The 27,599-nt window shown below is 38.3% G+C and overlaps 1 protein-coding gene across 8 annotated transcripts in view; it reads right to left on the bottom strand.

Annotated features, from left to right (window-relative positions):
• GRM7 (glutamate metabotropic receptor 7) overlaps positions 1-27,599 on the bottom strand; it is a 906,130-nt gene that overhangs the window by 292,073 nt on the left and 586,458 nt on the right. For all 8 annotated transcript variants that reach the window (XR_004300388.1, XR_004300389.1, XR_004300390.1 and 5 more), the window contains exon 6: positions 7,206-7,406. Coding sequence is in view for 4 of the 8 variants with exons in the window: in XM_032411836.1 (XP_032267727.1) it covers positions 7,206-7,406 (201 nt within the window). In the remaining 4 variants the exon portion in view is untranslated. The remainder of the gene's footprint in view (positions 1-7,205; positions 7,407-27,599) is intronic.

Below are 27,599 nucleotides of genomic sequence, written 5' to 3'. Positions count from 1 at the left end.
AGGGGAAGAATGAAGGGGGGGAAATTGGAGGGGGAGATGAACCATGAGAGACTATGGACTCTGGGAAACAAACTGAGGGTTCTAGTGGGGAGGGGGGTGGGGGGATGGGTTAGCCTGGTGATGGGTATTAAAGAGGGCACTGCATGGAGCACTGGGTGTTATACGCAAACAATGAATCATGTAACACTACATCAAAAACTAATGATGTAATGTATGGTGATTAACATAATAAAAAAGAAAGAAAGAAAAAGAGTAGACGCCAAGATGGCCAGGAGGGAGAAAGGAAAGACTTTCATTTTTATCATTGTTTTATTTGCTGGTATCTCAAGACCAGAACACCTGCCTTCAGGTATTCAGACTGTCTTTTAGTGTGCCAAAGTTGTCTCTCCTAACTGGTATCTTATTTGAATTTCTCCTTCAGTGTAAACTTTATTTTCTAACAAGCAGACTAGAGGCCATTCTGAAGATGGGCACTGATCTATGAACAACACTGCTCTGGTTCCAGCAACTTGAGTCAGTGGGTGCATCCATGTGTGGCCAAGGGCAGTATTTCAATTTATTCCTCCTATGTCTTATCTGAACACTCTCCTCAGAGCTCCACAAAGGCACCCAATTTTATCACAATAGAAAGCTCTTAAGCCCTCTCCATATGCTCATCAACACAAGCTTTTCCAGTAGAGAGAGAGGGGAGAAAACACACACACACACACACACACACACACACACACACACACACAACATCAGTAACAAAAACAGCTTTTTAATACTGGCTTTCTGCTTTCATTGAGCCTTCTAAGTATAAGGAGAAGAAACGAAATCTGGATTCCACATGTTATTAGCAAGAAAATGAGAATCCTATCATTTTGCAGGAAGATATTAATATTCATATGCTCACCTTTCTTTTCTTTCACATTGGATAGTAGGATTCATGTTGTGCTTTGCTGTAATTCTATGGCTTCTATTCATTAAATAATATGACTTGAGCTTTTCATAGTCTTTGAGAAGAGAGAGCAAGAATATTGGAGGCCTGGGGCTCCAAAGGATCTCTAGCTCACCAGCTAAATATTCATCAAAATAGGACACACTGCCTAATCTTTCTCTACTCTTACAATCTTTGTTAGGAGAAATGATTCTTGTCATGCCCTTTCCATTCTCATTAAAGTTCACACTTTAAAAAAAAATTAAGGCAGAAGAGCCGAATACTTTATCTAAGTGATGACTTGTAATAGCATATTGTGTAGCTTTGACCTTTTTGATGGATTCTATAATGCAACTGGCTTATTATTTCCAGGTTTTTTTCTGCCATAGCTCCTATTTAACATTATCCCTGAACTTCTTGAAAGAGAATAAAGGGGATTATGTTCAATGAAGACTTGAAGACTATATTAAAAAAAAAAAAAACCAAAGAAGTCCAGAGAACAGAAAGAAGTTATCAAAAGAGAAGTGATCACATGTAGAAATGTCCACAGGTATCAGGGCCAGAACACAAGTATACAGTGGTGAAGGAAACAGGGCCACTTGCCAAACTGGGATACTGAGAGGAAACCAGATGACAGAAGGTATTTGTCTTTAATCTCCTCTACTGAATTAGAGTATCTGAATGAAATTCCTTTCTTCCAGAACAGAGAAGAATTTGGGATCTAGATTGCCCAGATGATGAAAGAGTCCTTTGCATCAAGGTATTTAGAAGTATTTTTCTCTCATTTCTCTCTTTACCACCCCACCCCATACACAGATTCCAAAAATGCAGCATTGATTTGTGTTTAATCATTTATTGCTATTCAACAAACCACCCTAAAAATTAGTGCTCTAAATAATGACGACCTGTATTTTGAAATTTGAGCTGGGCTCGGCAGGGACATCACCCCTCCGGTCCTCATGTCAGTGGGGGCAGCTTGAAGCTCACATGCCTGATAACTGATGCTGGCTGTCAGCTGGGCTCTCAGCTGGGGCTACGGCTAGAATACCCTCAAATGGCCTGTTTGAGTTCTTGGCTTCCTCCCAACATGGTAGCTGTTTCCATAATACTAATGTTCCAAGAGTACCAGGCAGCGGCCCCGTTAGTTTTATGCCTTAGAAGTCACATAGTGTCACTTCTGCATTAGTCACAGGCTCATTCAGATTCAAGGGGAGGGAATCCAGATCTTAACTCTCAATGAAGGAAAGCTAACTTCATTTTTCAAGAACACAAGAGATGTGTCTTCCTTACAAAACATACCCCAATCCAGTTCGTTCTCTGGACACACTTCAGGTTAACTGCTTCACGATACAGCAATTCTCTAAGATTAGGTATGTGAGATAACAAATTTGTTAAATTTACATCTGCAAGTAGTGACATCTAGTTGGATGGGCCAACACAGAGATGACTAAATCAAATTTAGGCTCAGATCATTGCATTCATTTGGGATGCAGGAAAAAATGGCTGTAAGTGATGAAGACAAAATTAGCCACCTTTTCTCTTGGTGCATAAAAGGAGGTTAAGTACTTGGTGAACCTATAACAATACTTTTTGGGTATTTTCTTATTTCCTAAATTGATGCTTTGGTAAATGTAAATTTCAGAATTATTAAATTGTACTATACTGGTCTGGAACAAAACTCCCAGGGGTACAAAAAACTTCAAACTAAAGTAACATAAGAACACAATTATTGAGGGCGCCTGGGTGGCTCAGTTGGTTAAGCAACTGCCTTCGGCTCAGGTCATGATCCTGGAGTCCCGGGATCGAGTCCCGAATCGGGCTCCCTGCTCAGCAGGGAGTCTGCTTCTCCCTCTGACCCTCCCCCCTCTCATGTACTCGCTCTCTCTCATTCTCTCTCTCTCAAATAAATAAATAAAATCTTTTTTTTAAAAAAAAAGAACACAATTATTGAGACAAAAAAAAATCAAAATCCTCCCTAAAACATGCAAAAAAAAAAAAGTCTCCATTCTGTCAGCAGGAATGATGCAGTAAACCCTTCTTCTCAGACACTTAAATAGTAGTCAAGGGAGCAGGCTGTGGAGTTAGGAACCTAGGTACCAAGTATGTAGCATTATCACTATCCATGTGTCTTTTAACATTATAGTTCTTAATTTCTCTATGAATCACTTATCTATAAAAAAAATTAAGGAAAATAAGAGAATCTAAACAATTTGGTGTGTTGAATATTAAGCCAGCCAACACAAGTGAAGTACTTAGCACAGGTTCTGGCACACAGTAATCATGAGCTCTGTGTCCATCTCAGAAGCTCAGCAACTCTGGCTTATCAGTGGGAAAGACCATCTTGACCAAATGAGTCTACAGACATTACCTGGAAGAAGAGCCAGGGCAAGGTCACCAAGGACATTTTCAAAATCAACTTTTTTGTTACTAGGGTAAGAATGGCCATGCACATCCACAGACCAGAATGCAAAGCCACAAACTGACCATAACACATATGATAAACAGCACTGTTTGATAAATAATAAAGTTTATATGCATTTAGTTCTGGGGAATTTAATTATATATTTTAGGAGATTCTGTAGAATTGGGAAAAAACTATAACAAAAGATTATTTTTAGCTAAGCTGTTTTTCTGATTTTATATATAATCATTTTTGTCTCCATCTTAACTAAGAAACTATTAGTTCCAAAATTGGATATGGTTCCCCTTCATCCAGCTGCAAGGTAACTTCTGAATGACTAATGCAGTATTGTGGGCTTAAATGGATTATTATTTACAAGAAGAGAAGATGATTTTTTAAACCATAATATAATAATCTAATTCAGGAAATTAACATTGGTAGAATACTATTTGAAACATATGCAATTTAAAAAATTCTCACAATCAACAAAACTAAAAGGCAACCTATGGAATGGGAGAAGATATTTGCAAATGACACATCCGATAAAGGATTAGTATCCAAAATATATAAAGAACTGATAAAACTCAAGACCCTAAAAATATTCCAATTAAAAAATGGGCAGAAGACACGAACAGACATTTCTCCAAAGAAGACATACAGATGGCCAAACGGACACATGCTCAACATCACTCATCATCAGGGAAATGCAAATCAAAATTTCTCACACCTGTCAGGATGGCTAAAATAAAAAACTCAAGAAACAATAAGTGTTGGTGAAGATGTAAAAACAAGGGAACCCTCTTGCACTGTTGGTAGGAATGCAAACTTGTGCAGCCATTGTGTAAAACAGTATGGAGGTTCCTCAAACAATTAAAAATAGAACTACCCAATGATCCAGTAATCTCAATATTGGGTATTTATCCCCAAAATACAAAAACACTAATTCAAAGAGATACATGCACTCCTATGTTTATAGCAGCATTATTTAATTTTATTTATTTATTTGAGAGAGAGAGAGAGAGAGAGCACACGAGTGGGGTGAGGGGCAGAGTGAGAAGCAGATTCCCTGCCGAGCAGGGAGCCTGATGCAGGACTCAATCCTGGGACTCCGGGATTATGCCCTGAGCCGAAGGCAAACGCTTAACCAACTGAGACACCAAGGCACCCTATAGCAGTATTATTTACAATAGCCAAATTATGGAAGTAGCCCACGTGTTCATTGATAGATGAATGGATAAAAAAGATGTGGTATGTATATACAATAGAATATTTTTCAGCCATAAAAAAGAATGAAATCTTGCCATTTGCGATGACATGGATGGATCTAGAGAGTATGAGGCTAAGTTAAGTCAGGCAGAGAAACAAATATCATATAATTTCACTCATGTGGAATTTAAGAAACAAAACAAATGAGCAAAGGAAGAAAAAAAGAGACCCCAACCAAGAAACAGAACCAAGTAATGGTTACCAGAGGGGAGGTGATGGGGGAATGGGTTAAATAGGTGATGGGAATTAAAGAGTATACTATCATGATGAAAAGAATAAAATAAAATGATAATTAAAAAATTTTTCATTGTCTCATTAATGTTCTTTGGTATAGAATCAATCAGTGTTCCCACATTACATTAACAGTACTAAGTCTCCTTAGTTTCTTCCAGTCTGTAATAATTTCTCCTCTGTCTTTGTCATGACTTGGAAAGTTTTAAGGAGTACCAGTCTGTTATTCTGGATAACATCCTTCAATTTGGATTTGTCTGATGCCTCCTTGTGATTAGACTGAGGTTACATATTTTTGGCAATAAGACCTCAGAAGTGATGTTGTAACCTTCATAAGGTATCAAAGGTAATGTTAACCTTGATTATTTGGTTAAGGTGCTGTCTTCCAGGTTTCTCCACTCTCAGGCTATTCTTTTCCCCTTTGTAATTAATATTTCTTGATGGAAGGTATTTTGAGACCGTGCAGATACCTTGTTTCTGATCATACTTTATCCCAATAATTTTAGTATCCACTAATGATTACTGCCTGGAACAACTATTAGAGGGTCCTTGCAAAATGGTGATTTTGTACTGCCATCTGTCATTACATTATACTTCTTCTGCATTTATGCATTCAATTCAATTATTTATTTATATCAGTATGGACTCATTGACGTTTGTTTCATTCTGTAAGTTTAATTCATTATTGCCCTCAAATTGGCAAGTGTGGTCTCCTTCAAGCTGGTTCCTGGGCTCTTTCAACATGACCCTATCAGCTTTTGAGCACTCTTACTTTCTGACACAACATGATGCTTCAAACTCATCTTGCATTTTTGCTGCCCTGGCCCTTGAATCTACTGTTATTCTAGAGAGCCCTTTTTTTTTTTTTTTTTTTTTTCTGGAGAATGTATATATAAGTAAGATGTGGGTGCTAGGTGTCATCTTTTCTACCAGGGTGTCATTGCTCCTAGCCCTTTCAGTGGCCAGAACTAGGCAACACAGGTATGTATACATATATAACATATACACATCTATTTCTGTATCTATTTATCTGCATGCATATTAAAAGCTATGAGTTCTGGTGCACCTGGGTGCTCAGTTGAGCATCTGACTTGATTTCAGCTCAGGTCATGTTCTCAGGTTCCTGGGATGGAGTCCCATGTTGGGCTCCATGCTTAGCAGGGAGTCTACTTGAGGATTCTCTCCCTCTGCCCCGTGCATCCCCCCATCGCCTCTCACCTTGCTCAAGCACTCTTTCTCTCAAAATAAATAACTCTTGGGAAAAAAAAGCAAAGTTATGAGTTCATGCAGGTATCTCCTATCCAAACACAACACAAGGTTCCTTCTAGTTTTCTCTCATTCTTATGAGTAACTTCTTTCTCTGACAGTAAGAAACCTGGCTCTCATTATCCACAATATGCTTCATTATTCTGAGTCCTCTTACATACATAAATTATTTTCATAATTGTGAACCCACAAAAGTTTATTAGCTATTGTACAGTAATTGTGTACAGTTATTTTTGTCTTTAGTCTTATATAGCATATAGTCAAATTGTCTTCTAAAACTACTTGTGCTCATTTTTTATTCCTCAAACCGCTCAGCATGGTTACATTGATCATTTGTAATACAGTTAAATTTATTTATTACTGTCTATATTGAATTTTGTGTTATACCTATGTGATGGTTAATTTTCTGTGTTGCCTTGACTAGAGATGCCAAGATAGCCAGTAAAATATTATTTCTGGGTGTGTCTGTGAGGGTGTACCTGAAAAAGATTAGTATTCTAATTGGTAAACTGAATAAAGCAGGTGGCCCTCCCCAAGGTTGGGGGGCATCATTCAGTCTCTGAAGGGCCTGAGTAGAGTGGAAAGGCAGAGGAAGGGCCAATTCACTGTCTCTACTTGAGCTGAAATAGGTGCCTTCTCCTGCCCTCAGATACTGGTACTCCCAGTTGTCAGGCTTTTGGACTCAGATCAGGACTTACACCACAAGCCCTCCAATTCTTAGGTGTTTACACTGGGACTGAATTACAATACCAACTTCCCTGGTTCTCCAGCTTACAGACTGAAAGTAGTGGGACTTCCCTCTCTCCATAACTGTCTGAGCCAATTCCCGTAAATTAATCTCTTCTAAATATCCATGTATATCCTACGGGTTCTAGCTCTCTGGAAAACTCTGACTAATGCAATCCACATTCAGGTTTATTTTAACTGTTTAGTTTTTGATACCTGAAGTGTTCAAATGTTGTAAGAGTCAATACTATATCAAAGATATTATCAGAGAAGTGGTATTTCTCCTTTATGCCTCCTACCCTCTTTGCCCATTTTTTCCACCCATCTCTAACTACCCCTTTTAGGTAAACAATTTCTAACAGGAATGTGCGTAATCATAGATACTTGGAGACTCACCATTAAAATTAACGTTGCGGATATACTTCAACAACTTCTTGCCCCCAGCTTGCTCCATCTCCGGACAGACGCCTCGGTAGTCAGCACAGAGATCTTTGTTCATATGATGGAGGGCATGAGCCATCGCATAGACTGCATCAATCACAAACTGAACTTTACCTTCCTGTTCATAGTTGGAATCTTTTCCAATTCTCTCCTGTCCTGCACATGAAAACAATAAACACGCACACACAAAGATTGGTGTTGAGTAAAACGTGTATATTTACATTTACTTTCAACTATGCTTAAAGCAAACAATGTTTTGGGGAATACAATCGTGCAAACTACATATCCACATTTGGCTACCATATTAAGTTGTTTTGATAGTGTTTGGTATTTTGACTTGGTAGCACTAACCTTTCTCATATATTAGACAAACTATAGAAGCACACTCCAAAAGATCACAATGACAGCTTTTGTAATAAGCCAACATACTGCTCAAATACAGCAGTCCCATAGAATAAAGAGATTGCTGGGATTAGAGACTGGATTTCAATATTCAAATCTTCAAAGGTCACTCACTCTAGAGAGGTGTTGGATCAAAAGGAAAATGATAGAAAACTGAATTCCACACCTGAATTTCAATATACTTCTATATATTTACTCCATCTCTTGTCTGGTTCAAAGGTTGGTATTACTGGCAACTCAGGAGCTCAGCCTAGAAACTGTGTCATTTTTTATTCCTTCCTTTCTTACTGCCCATCCTCACATTTATCTAATGAGGAGCTAAGTTCTATCAATTCTAGCTCTGTAACACTGAGTTGTAGCCACACTATCAATGCCCCGTTATGCCCTTCTCATCTTCCACTGGGATGCAATGCTAGATGCCTTCCTTCATCTATTCATTCCTCCATATTCACCTTTCCAAATAACAGAGCTTATCACCTCACCCTCGTGCTCAGAATTCTTCCATGGTTCTTCATTGCCCACAAAATAAAATTCAAATTCTTTCCTCTGACAAATGAGGATGCTCATCACTTTGCCCCAATCTGCCTAATAATAATAATAACTGACATTAAATGCCCTTCACTGTGTTAGAAACTTTGTATACTTTATTTTTATTTCATTCTTACTTTGTGAGTTAAATATTATTTATCCTCACTATACAGATAGGAAAGGTCAGCCTTAATAGAGATTAATTTACTTCCCAAGACCACTTACAAGTAGAGTGATTATCCCAAAGAACAAAGAATCCAATCAAGAAATGGGCAGAAGACACGAACAGACATTTTTCCAAAGAAGACATCCAAATGGCCAACAGACACATGAAAAAGTGTTCAACATTGCTCGACATCAGGGAAATCCAAATCAAAACCTCAATGAGATACCACCTCACACCAGTCAGAATGGCTAAAATTAACAAGTCAGGAAACGACAGATGTTGGCGGGGATGCGGAGAAAGGGGAACCCTCGTACACTGTTGGTGGGAATGCAAGCTGGTGCAGCCACTCTGGAAAACAGCATGGAGGTTCCTCAAAAAGTTGAAAATAGAGCTACTATACGATCCAGCAATTGCACTACTGGGTATTTACCCCAAAGATACAAATGTAGGGATCTGAAGGGGTACGTGCACCCCGATGTTTATAGCAGTGATGTCCACAATAGCCAAACTGTGGAAAGAGCCAAGTTGTCTATCAACAGATGAATGGATAGAGAAGATGTGGTATATATATACAATGGAATATTATGCAGCCATCAAAAGGAATGAGATCTTGCCATTTGCAACAACATGGATGGAACTGGAGGGTGTTATGCTGAGCAAAATAAATCAGAGAAAGACATGTATCATATGACCTCACTGATATGAGGAATTCTTAATCTCAGGAAACAAACTGAGGGTTGCTGGAGTGGGGGGTGGGATGGGAGGAATGGGGTGGCTGGGTGATAGACACTGGGGAGGGTAAGTGCTATGATGAGTGCTGTGAATTGTGCAAGACTGTTGAATCACAGATCTGTACCTCTGAAACAAATAATGCAATATATGTTAAGGAAAAAAAAAAAGAAGAAGATAGCAGGAGGGGAAGAATGAAGGGGGGGGATTCAGAGGGGGAGATGAATCATGAGAGACAATGGACTCTGAAAAACAAACTGAGGGTTCTAGAGGGGAGGGGGGTGGAAGGATGGGTTAGCCTGGTGACGGGTATTAAAGAGGGCACGTTCTGCATGGAGCACTGGGTGTTATGCACAAACAATGAATCATGGAACATGACATCAAAAACTAATGATGTAATGTATGGTGATTAACATAATAAAAAAAATTAAAAATAAAATAAATTTAACGGCACATTTCCAAAAAAAAAAAAACCCAACAAAAAAACAAAACAACAACAAAAAAACAAGTAGAGTGATTATGACAGCTCAGATTTGTCCAAACCCAAAGCCCACATTCTCCTTACTACATTGGCCCCCCACAAACCTTTCCCTATAATTTTGTTATTGTTGTTGTTCCAGACAGATACAGTGTTTTTTTTTTTTTTCCCCCTGAAAACACCATCAACTCTAATGTTAAGTTATATTTGCTCATGCTCTTGACTTTGCTGGAAACATCCTGCCTCCTGCTGTCACTCATCACAACTTAATTCTCTCTCCCTGGTGCAATGCAATGGTTGCCTACACTTAGTCCCTCAATCACATTTAAGGATTTTCATGAAAAATTTCAAATCTTTATTATAAAATTAATAGTAGCACTATATTTTAATGCTCTACCAGTTTCCCAGAATTTTTTCTTTTCTTTTTTTCCCCTTATATCCCCAACAGCAAACACAGCATTTAGTAGTTAGTAGATTCTAGACAATACTTGTATTAAATTATGCATTCATTAAGCACATGATACCAAGAACTCTCTCTAGACCTCTTGATCCTTTATGAAGAATAATTATCCACAGATTGCATTTCACTTTCACAGCAATATTTCCCAAATTGTTTTCTATGGCACATTTCTATAGTGAACAAACAAGAGGAATTCTACAACCCCAAACCTTTCCCCTGCAAAATAAAAGGTTCCTGATAGACACTGCATTATATATTTTTAGATTTCTTTACTGACAGACTTTTCCAAAGCACTTAATGTTATGAGAAAAATTATAATCTATAAGAAGAAATTTCACAATTTCCCAAATTTGCTTGAATTTCTATTTTTCCTTTTCAGACTACACATTAGTATCTCATAGGGCAGACACTTCTTTGTGTGTGTGTGTGTGTGTATATATATATATATATGTAATTTAAATATTTATTATATAAATAATTTAAATATCAACCAACCTAATGCTTACTGCCTGTCATTGGATCTAGGTCTTTTCAGTGTGTGTACAGGATTTTTGTTTTTTGAGTAAGATAAAACTCATTAAAAATTCATACTGCTACTTCCAATTGAAATTCAGGACTACAATTTTTTTATTAATCTCAGCACACTTACACTTCTACCTCCTTTCATGAGGAAAATCCTTGTTCTTAATGATACCATTAGGATGATTCATTTGCTTTATTCCATAATATAGATAGTATTCTTAAAATATCTTGTCTAACAGTCTAAGAAGTATATGAATAGCCTTTTGAAAATTGTTTTTCAATTTTTTGCCTATTTTGGTGGTAGATTCTGAGATTAGGGATTGCTTTGTTAAAGGGTAAATTTATATGCATTTTTTCCTAAATATTGACACATTCTCCTCTACAGCGAGACTGTACTAATTTGCTCTCCTACCAACAAAGGGTGAAAGTGTTCATTTCCCTAAGGACCTCAACAAAGTATATTGTGGAACCTGATTTTGTCAATCACATAGATATGTGTGAAACACCTATACAGTGTATTTTCATTTGCATTTTTCTGAGTATAGGGGAGGTTGAACATTTGAACATATGATTGAGACCCATTGTATTTATTTTTCTGTAAACTGTTCATAATGCAACCAATTTTTATAAAAACTTGGTCATTTCCTTGTCTATTTTTAAAAGCTATTTATTAATTAGAAATATTAACTCTTTGAGATTAAGTTGCAAATCTTATTCCCAGTTGGTCATTTTTCATTTTCTTTCTTTACATATTTTCCAAATAAAATTTTGTAGATATGAATTTTTTTCAGTTTTGGACTTTTTTAAAATTTAAATTCAATTAATTAACATATAGTGTATTACTATATGTTTCAGAGGTAGAGTTCAGTGATTCATCAGTTTTATATAACACCCAGTGGTCATTACATCATGTGCTCTCCCCTTAATGCCCATCAGCCAGTTACCCCATCCCTCTATCCCCCTTCCCTCCAGCAACCCTCAGTTTGTTTCCTATGATTAAGAGTCTCTTATGGCTTGTCTCCCTCTCTGATTTCTTCTTGTTTTATTTTTCCTGGGTTTGTTTCTTTTAGTAACCAGAATCATGCTGTATGTATTGTTCTTTGATGTGCTTGTTGGAGATGTTCTCAGCCTAGTACACTCCTTTTATCCATTATATATTCCACAGAATTAGTGTCACTGGGTTGCTTCATTCTGCTGTTATAATTATGCCCACTTTTGTGCACAAACTTGAGCATAAGGGCTGGAATTTGAGGCGGAGAGTGTCAGTTTGAGTCCTTGTCAATCTGAAGTGAAGGCATGTTGCCTGGGCATTGAGCACATGGCAGGAAGTGCATGCTGACTTGGGCAGGAGGGCAGCTGGACTGTGGATTTGGGACCCACAGGCCAATGGCATTGTGTGTGATGGGGATGTGGCTGGTTTTGCTCCTGGTCATGAATTCCTTTAACTTTTTTTTTTTTTTTTTTCTGGGAAACTCTATCTCTCCTTCTATTCTGAATGAAAGCCTTGCCTGATAGAATATTCTTGGCTACAGATTTTTTCCTTTTAGCACTTTGACTCTATCATGCCACCCCCTTCCAGCCTGCAAAGTTTCTGTTGAAAAATCCACTGATCAACTTATGGGGTTTCCCTTGTATATAACTGCTTTCTTTTCTCTTGCTGCTTTTAAAATTCTCTCTTTAGGGGAACCCTCCTACACTGTTGGTGGGAATGCAAGCTGGTGCAGCCACTCTGGAAAACAGTATGGAGGTTCCTCAAAAAGTTGAAAATAGAGCTACCATATGATCCAGCAATTGCACTACTGGGTATTTACCCCAAAGATACAAAAGTAGGGACCCGAAAGGCTACGTGCACCCCGATGTTTATAGCAGCAATGTCCACAATAGCCAAACTGTGGAAAGAGCCAAGATGTCCATCAACAGATGAATGGATAAAGAAGATGTGGTATATATATACAATGGAATATTATGCAGCCATCAAAAGGAATGAGATCTTGCCATTTGCAACGACGTGGATGGAACTGGAGGGTATTATGCTGAGCGAAATAAGTCAAACAGAGAAAGACATGTATCATATGACCTCACTGATATGAGGAATTCTTAATCTCAGGAAACAAACTGAGGGTTGCTGGAGTGGGGGGTGGGATGGGAGGGATGGGGTGACTGGGTGATGGACACTGGGGAGGGTATGTGTTCTGGTAAGCGCTGTGAATTGTGCAAGACTGTTGAATCTCAGATCTGCACCTCTGAAACAAATAATGCAATATATGTTAAGAAAGAAAAAAAGAAGAAGAAGAATGTAGCAGGAGGGGAAGAATGAAGGGGGGGAAATCGGAGGGGGAGAAGAACCATGAGAGACGATGGACTCTGAAAAACAAACTGAGGGTTCTAGAGGGGAGGGGGTTGGGAGGATGGGTTAGCCTGGTGATGGGTATTGAGGAGGGCACGTTCTGCATGGAGCACTGGGTGTTATGCACAAACAATGAATCATGGAACACTATATCTAAAACTAATGATGTAATGTATGGGGATTAACATAACAATAAAAAAATTAAAAAAAAAAATAAAAAAAAAATAAAATTCTCTCTTTAGTACTATCTTATTTACATCGTGTCTTGGTGCAGACCCCTTTGGGTTGGTTTTGTTGGGGGCTCTCTGTGCTTCCTAGATCTGGATTTCTCTTCCTTCCCCAGATTCATGAAGTTTTCAGCTATTATTTCTTCAAATAAATCTTCTGCCCCCTTTTGTCTCTCTTCTCCTTCTGGGATCACTATCATGCAACTAATATACTTGACTGTGTTGCTGAGTTCCTGGGTTTATTCTCACTTTGCATTTTTCTTTTCCCCTCTCATCTGCTCAGCTTGATTACTTTCCATTACTCTGTCCTCCAGGTTGCTGATCCATTCTCCTACTTCCTCTTGTTTGCTACTTACTCCAGGTGGTCTATTTTTAATTTCATTTAGTGAGTTCATTATCTCCAGTTGGTTCTTTTTTTAGGTCTCCTATCGCTTTGTGGAGGGTCTCATGGAGGTCCTGCACTCCTTTCTCAATTCTAGAGAGTATCTTTATGAGCATTACTGTAAATTCGCTATCAGACATATTACTTATCTCCATTTTGTTTAGGTCCCTTGCTATGATTTTGTTCCGCTCTTTCATTTGGGACATATTCCTCTTTCTCCTCATTTTGTCTATTGCTGTGTCTGTTTCTATGCGTTAGGAAAGTCAGCTATGTCTCCTGCACTTGAAAGTAGTGGCTTTATGGAGAAGAGGTCCTGTAGTGCCCCACAGTGTAATGTCTCCTTTGCACCAGAAAATGGTGCTTCCAAGGTGTCTCCTATGTGTGTTGCTACAGGGGTTTCTTACTGTTGTGGAGAGCTGTGTTTGCCTTCAGTCCAGCCTGTGATGGCTCTCTCTCTCTCTCTGTTGTGGGCAGACTCTGGTGCCTGTGGTGTTAGTGGGCCAGTCCGGGGCTGCCTTGGGATTGAGTTGAGTCAGACCAGGTGTTTGCCAGAGATGAAGTAGCAACAAACTGCAGGGCACTTTCCCTGTGTTGTCCCCTGAGAAGCTTTTTTTGGTGGGTGGGGCCTGCAGTCAGACCAGCTGTCTGCCCCAAGCCCACTGCTGGGGTCGCAGTCAGACTGGTGTGTGGTTATCTTCCCCTCTCCTCTCCCTAGAGCAGGACTCACTTTGGAGTGGTGTTGGCCCTTGTCTGGGCTGCTTGCACACTGCCAGGCTTGTGGCACTGCTTTGATGGGATCTTGCCAAGAGCATATTGGAGGAGGTGGATTTTGCTGTGGCCTCTTGTCTACATCTGGCTGTGGAAAGTCTGTCCTGCTAGTCTTTGGGTCACTTTCTGGGTTATTTATGCCGATGTGGATGTTCTCTAGGTGGCCACACTGCACGAGGTTAGCCCAGGGAGGAGAGGTGTGGGAGCGGGCCGCGGGGATCTGCTGGGTTTGGAGACTCCACCCGGGGTCGGGTGCCAGAGATATAAACGCGCGGTCGCAGGCCGGATGAGCACGGAGTGCGGCCAGAGACCGGGGAGACGGGAGTGACTGACTGCTTTTCTCTGGGGGCTCACTGAGGAGTGGGGCCCCGGGTTCTCGGCTCCTCCGGGGCGGAGACTGGGAGGCCGCCATTTTCACTCTCTGCCTCCAAAGCGGTACGGAAAGCTTGCAGGGAACAAAAGCTCCCGAGAGCAAACCTGAGCAGACTACTTAGCCCGGACCAGGCAAGGGCGGGGCAATTCCGCCTCCGGCAAAGACATTTGGGAACCACGGCAACAGGCCCCTCTCCCAGAAGATCAGCGAGAACAGCCAGCCAAGACCAGGTTTACCGATCAATGAGAACGGCAGAACTCCAGCGCTAGGGGAATACTGCACATAGAATTCATGGCTTTTTTTTTTTTTTTATTGTTATGTTAATCCCCATACATTACATCATTAGTTTTAGATATAGTGTTCCATGATTCATTGTTTGTGCATAACACCCAGTGCTCCATGCAGAACGTGCCCTCCTCAATACCCATCACCAGGCTAACCCATCCCCCCAACCCCCTCCCCTCTAGAACCCTCAGTTTGTTTTTCAGAGTCCATCGTCTCTCATGGTTCTTCTCCCCCTCCGATTTCCCCCCCTTCATTCTTCCCCTCCTGCTACATTCTTCTTCTTTTTTTCTTTCTTAACATATATTGCATTATTTGTTTCAGAGGTACAGATCTGAGATTCAACAGTCCTGCACAATTCACAGCGCTTACCAGAACACATACCCTCCCCAGTGTCCATCACCCAGTCACCCCATCCCTCCCACCCCACCCCCCACTCCAGCAACCCTCAGTTTGTTTCCTGAGATTAAGAATTCATCATATCAGTGAGGTCATATGATACATGTCTTTCTCTGTTTGACTTATTTTGCTCAGCATAATACCCTCCAGTTCCATCCACGTCGTTGCAAATGGCAAGATCTTATTCCTTTTGATGGCTGCATAATATTCCATTGTATATATATACCACATCTTCCCAGCAGCCTCTCAATATAAAATTTTTTCTAAACAAATTATCTTTTTCTTTTTTTTAACTTCTAGATTATGAATTCCCACTCTCAGAGTAAAGAAGACTCCACCCATGTCTTCTTCTAGTGCTTGTATAATTTTGTTTTTAAAAGTTGGATATTTGAGGGCTCCTGGATGGCTCAGTTGGTTAAGCATCTGCCTTTGGCTCAGGTCATGATCCCAGGGTCCTGGGATTGAGTCCTGAATTGGGCTCTCTGCCCAACTGCCCAACTGGGCTCAGCTGGTTAAGTGTCTGACTCTTGATTTTGGCTCATGTCATGATCTCAGGGCTGTGAGATCAAGCCCCATGTTGGGCTCCGCTCTGAGTGTGGAGCCTGCTTAAGATTCTGTCTCCCTTTCTCTCTGCCTCTCCTCATGCACTTGTACTCTCATGCTCATGTACATGCTCTCTCTTTCTCCTTCTCTTAAAAAAAAAAAAAAGATATTTAATCCATTTCAAATGTATTCTGGTATACAGAGTGAGGAATAAATCAAAATTTTATCTTTTTCCATATAGCTATTCACTTGTAACATACAACAGCTTAACTTCTGTCACAGATTTGAGGTGGTGTCTTCATTCTATACTAAATTTCTGTATGTAATTAGGTCTATTTCTGGATTTTAAAAATCTATTTCATTGTTTGGTTTGTCTATTCATGCACCAATACTAGGATTCAATTATAAAGGATAGCATTTTAATAACTGGTAGAGTTAGACATTTTTACACATAATTATTCTTTTTTCTTCAAATTTTCCTGGTTATTATTATTTACTGAAATGAACTTTATTAATCACCTATATAGCTTGAGGAAAAAAAACTTGATGGTACATTTATTGGGTTTATGCTGTATGTATAAATAAACTACAACAGAAATCTTTATGAAGGTGAATCTCCCTACCTTTTTCTCTCCTCTCGGTCAAGTCTACTTTGTTTCCTTCAGTGTTTGCCTATTTCTCAAAATAAAGGTTTTGAGTGTTCTTGAAAAGTCAGCCTAGGTATTTCATATATTTTTCCTATTATAAATACAGTTTTCTTTGCTATGAATTTCTTATTGGTTTTTGGTTGTATATGTAAAAGCTATTCTTTGTTTTGTTATGGTTTTATTACTTTTCAACTTTCTATCATGAAAAATTTTAAATGTCGTATAAGGTTGAAAGAACTTTACAGTGAACCCACCAACTAGATTCTTATATTAACATTTTACAATACTTACTTTACAAGGTAATTCATTTTCTCATATTAACTTTATAACCTGCTACTTTAGAAATTTGTTATTTTTTATAGTACTTAAAAAGAGACAATTGTGAAGGCATTATGACCCCTATAAAATATGTACAATGGAGCAGGTTCAGACTAATAATTCAGGAGATCAGTTTCTATACTGCATTCATAGAGGTAGTTATCCCAGAAAGAATATCTTAAAAAATAATAGCAATATTTTAAATAATACTATTTGTGGAACACTGTAGGCTTTATGTCTTTCTTGGAGAGTCACCAGGTATATTAGTTTATTAAAGGCTCTAAGAGATTTAAGATGTAAGTTTGTCTTTGGGGCTACCAGGACTTGAAAAATGTATAACAAGAGCATCAGAAGTGGAAAGTTTATTAAAAAAAAAAAAAAGTTTAACTTTATTTCCCCTAGTGTCAGAGACACAACTACTTGCCAACTTTCTCCCCTCTTTCTTTAATTGAAATCTGTTCTCTTCAGATACTGACACCACTAATGTGTGTGTGGCTGTGCGTGTGTGTGTGTGTGTGTGTGTGTGTGTGTGTGTTGGGGGGGAAGGAGGGAGACAGGGAGAAAGAGAAGGAGAGGGAGAAAGAAAGGGAGAGAGAGAGAGAAAGAAACACACGTGTTCTGAACCTTCTTTGAGCCTCACTGAGTCAGTTCTGATTTGCCTAACCAACCTAATTTCTTCTGCAAGGGCTGATTTAGAACAAGCATGGGAAGCAATTCTAGCCAGTGAGATATAAGAGGAGTTTGGTGGGATATTCCTGAGAAAGTTTATTTGCTCTTAGAAAGAGATGTACTCAATTTTATCAAAGAGGAGTTTGGTGGGATATTCCTGAGAAAGTTTATTTGCTCTTAGAAAGAGATGTACTCAATTTTATCAAAAGCAAGCCACAACACATACCCTGCAATTACTCTGGTCATTTTGTGATCCTAAGAAAATTACACAGCAAACAAGTGACAGCATAAAAATGTGGTAGGTATATGAAAATATAAATGAGTTTTGAGTTAGCCAAGCCTGAAATCACTCTTTCTCCATGTGACATATTAAATGGTTTGTCCACTTAACTGAAGCTTAATACTCAATATTTTCCATGTTCCTATGAATGCTACACTTCTTATTCATATAGCAGTTTATAATATCCTAGCATTAAGCTCCTCCCCCCAAAAAACACCACGAAATGCAGTTTTAATAAATACTTTTAACATAGACTGAAATAAGGGGAAATAAGAACATCTTTTTTTAGGATTTATTTATTTATCTTAGAAGGAGAAAGAGAGCACCCCCATGAGTGCAGGGAGGGGCAGAGGGAGAGAATCTTTAAGTAGACTCCCCACCTAACATGGAGCCCAACTTGGGGCTAGATCCCACAACCCACCAGATCACGACCTGAGCAGACCAAGAGTCAGATGTTCAACCAACTAGGCCACCTAGGTGTCCCGAAAATAACATTTTCAATTAATTGTTAGTTAACAGCTCATTCTTTCCATCTTTCTGATTAGCTAAGATGTTGTCATATTCTTTTCTTGGATGACATTCATCCTTTTCAACATGTTTCTCAGGAAAGGGTCTCAGGTTTAAATAAGTAAGGAAAACACTGAAGCACTATCTTTTATTTCTCCAGCATGCAAAGAAGCTTATCTTTTAAAGTCTTGTGATTTTCTGGAAATGGATAAATTCCTAGAAACAAAATCTTCCAAAATGGAATTAGAAAGAAATAGAAAATCGGAGCAGACTAATTACCAGTAATGAAATTAAATCAGTAATTAAAAATCTACCAAAAAATAAAAGTCCAGGACTAGTTGGATTCATAGGTGAATTCTACCAAAGATTTAAAGAAGAATTAATACCAAAATTAATAACTTTTCTCAAACTATTCCAAAAAATTAAAGAGGAAGGAAAGACTTCAAATACATTCTGGAGGACAGCTTATCCTGATAACAAAACCAGACAAAGAGACCACAAAATAAATAAATAAATAAAACTACAGGTCAATATCTTTGATGAATATTGGTGCAAAAATCCTTGACAGATTATTAGCAAACCACATTCAACAATACATTAAAAGGATCATTCACCATAATTAAGTAGGATTAATTTTGGAGATGCAAAGATGATTCAATATTCACAAATCAATCAATGTGACACACCTCATCACAAAATGAAGGATAAAAATGATCATCTCATTAGATGCAGAAAAAGCATTTGACAAAATTCAGCATCTGTTTATATTAAAAACTCTCCACAAAGTGGTTTTAAAGGGAACATAACTCAATGTAATAAAGGCCATATATGAAAAACACAGAGCTAACATTATACTCAGTGGTGAAAAACAGAGCTTTTCCTCTACTATCAGAAACAAAACAAGGATATCCCCTCTCACCATTTTTATTCAATATTGTATTAGAAGTCCTTTCCATAGCAATCAGAGAAGAAAAATAGAAAGTGTACATATGGGTAAAAAGGATGTTAAACTGTCATTATTTGCAGATGACATTATATATAGAAAACCTTAAAGACTCCATCAAAAATGAATGTAATAAATGAATTAAATAAAGGTGCAGGATACAAAATTAACACTGAGAAATCAGTAGCATTTCTATCTACTGATAACGTAGTAGTAGAAAGAGAAATCAATAATTCCATTTACAATTTCACCAATAAGAATAAAATGCTTAGTAATAAACTTAACCAAGTAGGTAAAAGACCTGTACTCTGAAAACACTGATGAAAGAAATTGAAGATGACACAAATGGAAAGATATTTCATACTCATGAATTGGATGAATATTGTTATAATGTCCATATTACCCAAAGCAATCTACAGATTTAATGCAATCCCTATCAAAATACCAACAGAATTTTTCACAAAAGTGTAAGTAGTAATACTAAAATTTGTATGGAACCACAAAAGACCTCTAGTAGCCAAAACAATCTTGAGAAAGAACAAAGCTGGAGGTATCAAAATCCCAGATTTCAAGATTTACTACAAAGCTGTAGCAATCAGAACAGTATGGCACTGACACAAAAATAGGCACATAGATCAATAGAACACAATAGAGAGCCCAGAAATAAATGCATGCTTATAGAGTCAATAACCGATGAGAGGCAAGAATATACAATGGGGAAAAGACAATCTCTTCAAAACACACTGCTGGGAAAACTGGACAGCTACATGCAAAAGAATGAAATTGGACCACTTTCCTATACTATATACAAAAAAGAACTCAAAATGCATTAAACAGCTAAATATGAGACCTAAAATCATAAATATCCTAAAAGGAAACACAAGCAGTAATTTCTCTGACAACAGCCATAGCAACATTTTTCTAGATTGGTCTCCTGAGGCAAGGGAAACAAAAACAAAAATAAACTATTGGGACGGCATGAAAATGAAAAGTATTTGCACAGCAAAGGAAATCATCAACAAAACAAAAAGACAACCTATTGAATGGGAAAAGATATTTGTAAGTGATAGATGACTTATTAGTGATATATCCAAATATATATATCAGGTTAATATCCAAAATATATAAAGGATGTGTACAGTAATACTAACAAAACAATTTGATTTAAAAAAATGGGCAAAGAACCCAAAGAGACATTTTCCCAAAGATGACATACAGATGGCTGACACATGAAAAGATATTCAACATCTCTAATTAACAGGAAGTGCAAATCAAAACCACAATGAGATAGCATCTTACACCTGTCAGAATGGCTAAAAAAAAAGACAAGAAATAACAAGTGTTGGTGAGGATGTGAAGAAAAAAGGAACCCTTGTGCACTGTTGGTAGGAATGGTAAAGGATGGAGCCTCTGTGAAAAACAGTATGGAAGTTGCTAAAAAAATTAACAATAGAAATACCATATGATCCAATAATTCTACGACACACCAAACACCAAACCACACACCAAAACTGAAAACAGTAATTTGAAAAGATACTTGCACCCTTAGGTTTACTGCAGCATTATTTACAATAGCCAAATTATAGAAGCAACTGAAGTCTCCATCAGCAGATGAATGGATAAGGAAGTGTGGTATGTAAACACACACACACACACACACACACACACAAATATTACACAGCCATAGGATGGATGAGGAAACAGAAAAGGATGAGATTGTGCCATTTGTGACAACATGGAAGAACCTAGAGGATATTAGGGTAAATGAAATAAGTCAGACTGAGAAAGAAAAATACCATAATGATTTCACTCATATGTGGATTCTAAAAAAAAAAAAAAAAAAAGAATAAACAAAAAGCAGAATCAAACCTATAAATACAGAGAACAAACTGGTGATTGCCAGAGAGCAGGGGAGTGGGAGGTACAGGCTTCCAATTATGGAATGAATCAGTCATGGGAATAAAAGGGTGCAGCATAAGGAATCCGGTCGATGATACCTTAACAGTGATGAATTGTGACATGGTAGCTACACTTCTGGTGAACATAGCAAAACACAGAAACTTGTGGAATCACTATGTTGTGCAACTGAAACTAATGTAACATTGTGTGTCAAGTCTATTAAAAAATGTTTACATGAAAATAGTCTACTGATATTCTGCTCCATTTGTATTTTTCCCCAAGAGTCCAGTATTTATCTTCAAAATGTACACCTTTTAAACCTCCATTGAATAAATTCTTGCTGCACTACACAAAAATAATCCATAAACTCTTCCACTATCAGAATTTCTAGTGTTCATTCTGCTGGTGAAGTCTTCTCTTTGAAAGACCTGCTTAACTTACCAATTTTCGCATATGTCTATCTCAGAATGTACGCCTTAGTTAATACGCATAAGCAAATTATTTGAAGGAAAAAGCAATTTTAGAAAAAAAATTGTATATTTGAAATTATTAATATAAACAATCCCATTTCAATGGGGAAACCAAAAGAAAGAGACAGGGTGGTGGTGGGGGGTGGGGAAGACAGGACACAAAAGATGTTTGCTAATGCAGCCTGAAGTACTTAGCAGAATGGCTCAGCAGCTTTGAACAACTGGCCTAACACATACCATATGTTTCTAAAAGAGTGAAGAAAACTGTAATTTTTATTTTGATTTCACATATTGATTGAAATTATTTGCTTTGGAAAGACCTCTCTCAAGTAATGCATGCTTATGCTGACCATACTTTTAAAGCATGCATTACACAGATTTATTTTATTGAATATAGAGCCTCAACTTAAGTATATCTTGAAGCCGAAGTCTTGAGTAGTACACTACATAATTAACTATAATACTAATGCTTGGATTTACTGCAAATGACAAATACCCTAATCAACCGGAAAAGAGTATCACAGTAGCTCTCGAAAGAGAGTCAGGGCAGATTTTGTTTGTAAGGAAGCTGCAAGATTCTGGGTAAAGAGGATGCAGGGATAGCAGGGTGGGTACCCTGGAGTGCTAGAAAATGTTACAGGTTCTGAAAAATGCTACAGTTCCCCACCAAGCCCTATTAAGATGATTCTGTAGTCCCTTCCATAATTTAAAATTAAATAAATAACGACTTACTGGATATTTTTCCCCTATGGGTATACATTTCTCCTTATATGATGAATGTTAACAGCAAAATACGATTCTGTGTTTGAGGAAATTTACTTTGCTGCCATCTCCTTGAGTGACATTTATAGAAGCTCAGCAGTAAAACACGTAGCCTACAGACATATTAGTAGAAGGAAAGTCAGAAGGTTTGGATTGAACCAAAAAGCCTTCAGTGTGGTTGTGCTTCTATTTGTAAGCGAGGCTGAATGACAACAGAACGGGAAAAGCAATTCCTGATAGGAATGGTGGGGTTCATAGTCAGTACTATGGGCACTGTGTATCTATTATATGCTTTCTATGCACCAGCCTCTGGGCTGAGCATTTCCATGGCTTAATTTTTAACTCTCACAACACTTTCTTCAGTAGGTACTATTATCTTTTCCACTTATCATCCACTTCCTGCCTCTCTGTTACTTCACTATATATTACAATTAGCTCTTCATTTCTTTTCATTTTTAACTTTAGATCCACAAATAATCTCCAAGTTTATGCTAGCCATGACTTTTATATCCTCTTGTCCCCACTGAATATTTCACTATAGAAGTTTCCTGCAAGGAGGAAAACAGTTGATTCTGATAACACCATTGTATCCTTCCCTGATCTCTCTCTCCTTGGGTGGAAGAAGTTAGCGTCCAGAGAAATGGCCAAAATGCTGGCAAAGGAACAAAGAAAACAAAGGAGAAATGGCAGATGACTTACCAACTGATTCCTCAGATGACCAAAATTTGATTACAAATGAACCATTAACATCCTAATGTTCTGCAGTGGATACACATGGAGTACTTTGTTATATATTCATAAAGAGTTCCAGCAAGGGAAATACCCAATGTCTAGCCACAACCCTCATTTCTAATCCTTTTTCCATGCAGGATGCTTCCTGGAGAGCTATTTAATTGTCAATTAAAACTGAGTTTTCTTCGGCAATTCCATTTCCAATTTCCAGGTAAGTGCAAATAAAGATGCATGCAGTGAATAAATGTGTGTGGGGGGGCGGGGGGGGGGACAGGGCAGCGTGGGGCAGGGGACAGTTTTCATACAGTGCACTGGGGCACAGGAATAAAAGGGAGGGGTGTTTCAGTCCCAATGTTCACACACCCCAAATGTGTAGGTGGTGTTCTGAGAGACTCAACCAAGGACTTTCTTCACTGCCAAGAGCAGCCTGTTGTAGGTAATGGGAGCCAATTCAGCAAAGGTAACAACACTGTTTCTAAAACTCACACCAGGAAACTTGCGATACCAAACAAGAAAAAGATGTAGTTTCTTAAAGATGAGCATGGATGCAATTTCAATTTCTCACTTAGCTTTCTTCTCCTCTGATTTCTTAAGCTGAATTTATGTTTATATACTTTTCATTGTTTCTTCATGCAAACTGTAAAAACTTTGGTGAAGTTTCCTTTCCAGAACGGACTTAAAGATTAAGAAAATATATGCTCTATCTTCTTAACCCCTTTTTCAGCTAGAGCTGCTGCAGTAATGGGCTTCTGCCCCTCTGAAATTCTGTGTATATCATTCCAGGAATCGTACTCAGGTTGAACCTTCAGACTATTAATTAATCAATTTGTTAAAAATGCATTTAGATACCAGATGATATAATGGGTCTATGCAGTCATCATCGATAGTTGCTAAAACCATGAACTGAAAGGCTGATGGGAATTTTATAGTGAATAAATCTGGTGACAACACAGTGCCGCTGCTTCATCATTTCCTTTCTCCTCCTTCTCCTTCCCAACATCCTCCTCCTCATTCTTTTTTGGCTTTAGACATTCACGATTTATTTGTTTTAATTTAGAAAATGGCACTGTGTATGTATGTGTGAGAAGAGATGGAACATGGAAAACTAAAAATTTCACAAAAAACATATTTTCGGAGTAAAAAATGTCAATTTAGTTTCTCTGCCCCCAGTCACTCCCCTTCCAAATAGAACCACTCTCACTTCTCATCTTAAATAATAATAATAATAATAATAATAATAATAATAATAATAATAATGTTACATATCCTCTGAATGATGCAATAATAAATGTACCTCTTGGTAAACATTTTGTCAAATATATGAAAAGACTGCAACATAAAAAAAGAAAAAGTGAGAGAGAAGGACAGAGAGAAAGAGGGAAACATCTGAACCTGATCTACTGAGTAAATGAGAGGAAATACAGAAAATGGAGCAACAGGTAAATTGACATTAGAGAGATACGAAGAGCAAGATCCAAATGTGAGAAATTCTACAGAAATAGTAATTAAGCTGCTTTATTCAACAAGTAAATGGCAAGAAGTAAAATGGAGAGGAACACTTTTTTAAAGATTTTATTTATTTGAGAGAGAGAAAGAGAGAGAGAGACAGAGTGCGAGGAGGGGGAGGGGCAGAGGGAGAGGGAGAAAGAGAATCCCAAGCAGACTCTGCCATCAGTGCAGAGCCCAAAGTGGGGCTCAATCCCAGGACCTGAGATCACAACTTGAGCCAAAATCGAGAGTTGGGCGCTTAACCAACTGAGCCACCCAGGCACCCATGGAGAGGAACATTTTTAGATACAAAAAAGATGTATTAAAAATGGAGTGTATGGATTTTGTTTAGATACACATGTGAACAAACCAATAGTAAAGACATTCATGTGTGAAGGGGGAAGCTATTTGATACGGAACTGGTGTTTGTTTCTTGTGTACATGTGTTTATCATATATTTTTAAGAACTTTTTTCAGAGATGTGCACTTACATTTTTAAAATAAATTAAATGGCCTCAGTTTACTTTAAATTGGCCAGCAGTGAGAGAAGAACACATGCTGGGTATATGAAAATAAAATACACTGGGTATTACAGAAGACTGATGAATCACAGACCTATACCCCTGTACAAATAATACATTCTATGTCAACTAATTGAATTTAAATTTAAAAATACATTAAAAAATAAAAAAAATAAATACATTGGCACATATCGACTACTATTGAGGTGCAGAGATGGACACATGGGGATTCATCATTCATCTTTGTTTTTGCATTGTATGAAAGATCACATGCTAATGAAAATAAAAATAAAAGGAGAAGAGGATAAAGAGCATGAAGGAAGAAGAAGAAGAGCACCAGGGGAGGTAGGGGCACGTGAAGGGGTGGAGGAGGGAAAGGAGAAAGAGGAAGAAAAAGAGGACAAAGAACAAAAAGAATATTGGCAGGGAGGCAGGTTAGTTGCATTTAAGTGGTACCTACTATGTGCCACATGCCCTACTAGACAAGAGACATAGATATAAATACAGAACCCTTTCCTGCTGGCACTTTTCATAGCCCCAGTCAAATGTTCCTGCTGAAATGCAGAGCTTCCCTCATCTCCGGTCTTACAGAATGATTCTGCCTCCCAGGTGTTTGTTCAGGAGCACACACACTGCAGATGCAAAGGCATATGGGCAGGGTGGCCTGACGCCCCCAGTCCAACGTCACTTCCTGGAAGCACAGTGGCCATGTTGCCGAGATGGAGCGGTTCCATCTCAAGGACACCTTGACCCTTCACCTTGTGAACACAGAGAAAAGTCCTAAGGGAATTCGTCCCACTGCAGGGTTTGAGAGGACTTCTCAAAATCATCAATCCAATGAAAGCTCATATAAAAAGAAAAAGCTACTGTTTAACTGCATGTGTGCTCCATATCCAGTACTAAGTGACTCTAAATAAAATGGACAAATACGCCCACATATACTCGCCACTCCCCGCAGAGGCAAGTTTGGGGACTTAAACGTTGCTATATGCCTAGAACCCAAAACAGGGCCTGGAATAGAGTGGATATCCACTACACGTGTGTTGAATAAAGGATGAAACAATGAATGAATATCTTGGAAAGGGAATAAAATAATGAGCCAGTACCTTCTGTAAAAGAGTAGGAAAGGAAGGTAGTGATCCTTCACTCAGGGTAGCGGACGGTGGATAGAGAGTTTAATTCCTTACAAGAGGATTGCAGATGAAAAGGGAGAGAAGATAGCAGCACAACAAACCCTGATATTTGGGATCTTTTTTTTTTTAAACTGAGTTTTTTATGTGGCCAAAGCCTTTACTTATCGCTTTCACTGGTTTTGATTATTTAAGTAAAGTTGATAAAGATACTGTTAGCCTTTTTTTTAAAGTCAAGATCAATTTTACACTAAACAAACAGCATATGTATTTACACATACTTCTTCACACAAAATTTTAACCTTTTAGCTACTATAACTCAAAAATAAGACCAGTTTCTTCATATTGAGCCTTAACAATATCCCTAACTGATGAGAAATAAAGTCAATAGGATTCTCAACTCAGAAATTCTGAAGACACTGCACTTCTTAGCAATGCCACCTGTGTTGAGAAAAATGAAACAATGAATCTGACAAAGAAAATATTCTTAACCAACTGCTAACCAGAAGGTTGGAACGGACAGTTTGCCAGTCCAGACACACTGGATAATTCACCTGAGGAGCAACTAGCCAAGCCCATGCTACCTGGGGAAGGAAAGTCAGTCAGTGGTAATGGAGTGGAACTCTTCACAGAGCAGTACCAAGGAGGTTCTTGATGCAAAGTATCCAAATCCACGTTGTTTTTTTTTTAATTGTATTTATTTGTGTGTGTGTGTGTGTGCATGTGCGTGTGAGAGAGACAGAGACAGAGAGACAGAAAGAAAGAGATAGAACACAAGCAGGGGGAGCAGCAGGCAGAGGGAGAAGCAGGCTCCCCGCTTTAGCAAGGAGCCCGATGTGAGACTTGATCCCAGGACCCTGGGATCATGACCTGAGCCAAGGGCATACGCTTGACTGACTGAGCCACCCAGGCGCCCCTCCATGCTTAGTTTAAAACACACATGTTGCCAGTATGACTTAATTGGGGCAAAATCAAAACACCAACATTTTGAAACCAGTATGTGATGGCATTCCCATCTCTCCTATAACCAGCCCAACAACTACACAAGAGTTAGGAGCATGGATGCTGGCATCAGACAAACCTGGGTTGAAATTCTGCTTCTCTATGTATTATAGTTGTGATTAAAGTGAAGTTACATAACCTCTCTAAGCTTGTTTCTTAGTCTATAAAAAGGTAGTCATTATGAAAGAGAAACTGGTTACATTCTCCATGTGGCTAGATAACGTGAGAAATCCTGTATCACTTCCAAGACCTCCAAGCTTACAGCCAGAAATAAGCTACCAAAATAGAGATCATGATTTACCTTAACCCTGTTGGGATTCTTGGTTCCAAAGTTCACCTGAATCTTCATAGGCTCAGATGATCACCCTCCTCCAG

Source organism: Phoca vitulina, unplaced genomic scaffold (assembly GCF_004348235.1).
Source record: "Phoca vitulina isolate PV1807 unplaced genomic scaffold, GSC_HSeal_1.0 scaffold13, whole genome shotgun sequence".
Classification (NCBI taxonomy): domain Eukaryota; kingdom Metazoa; phylum Chordata; class Mammalia; order Carnivora; family Phocidae; genus Phoca; species Phoca vitulina.
This window is presented reverse-complemented; position numbering and strand designations above follow the sequence as displayed.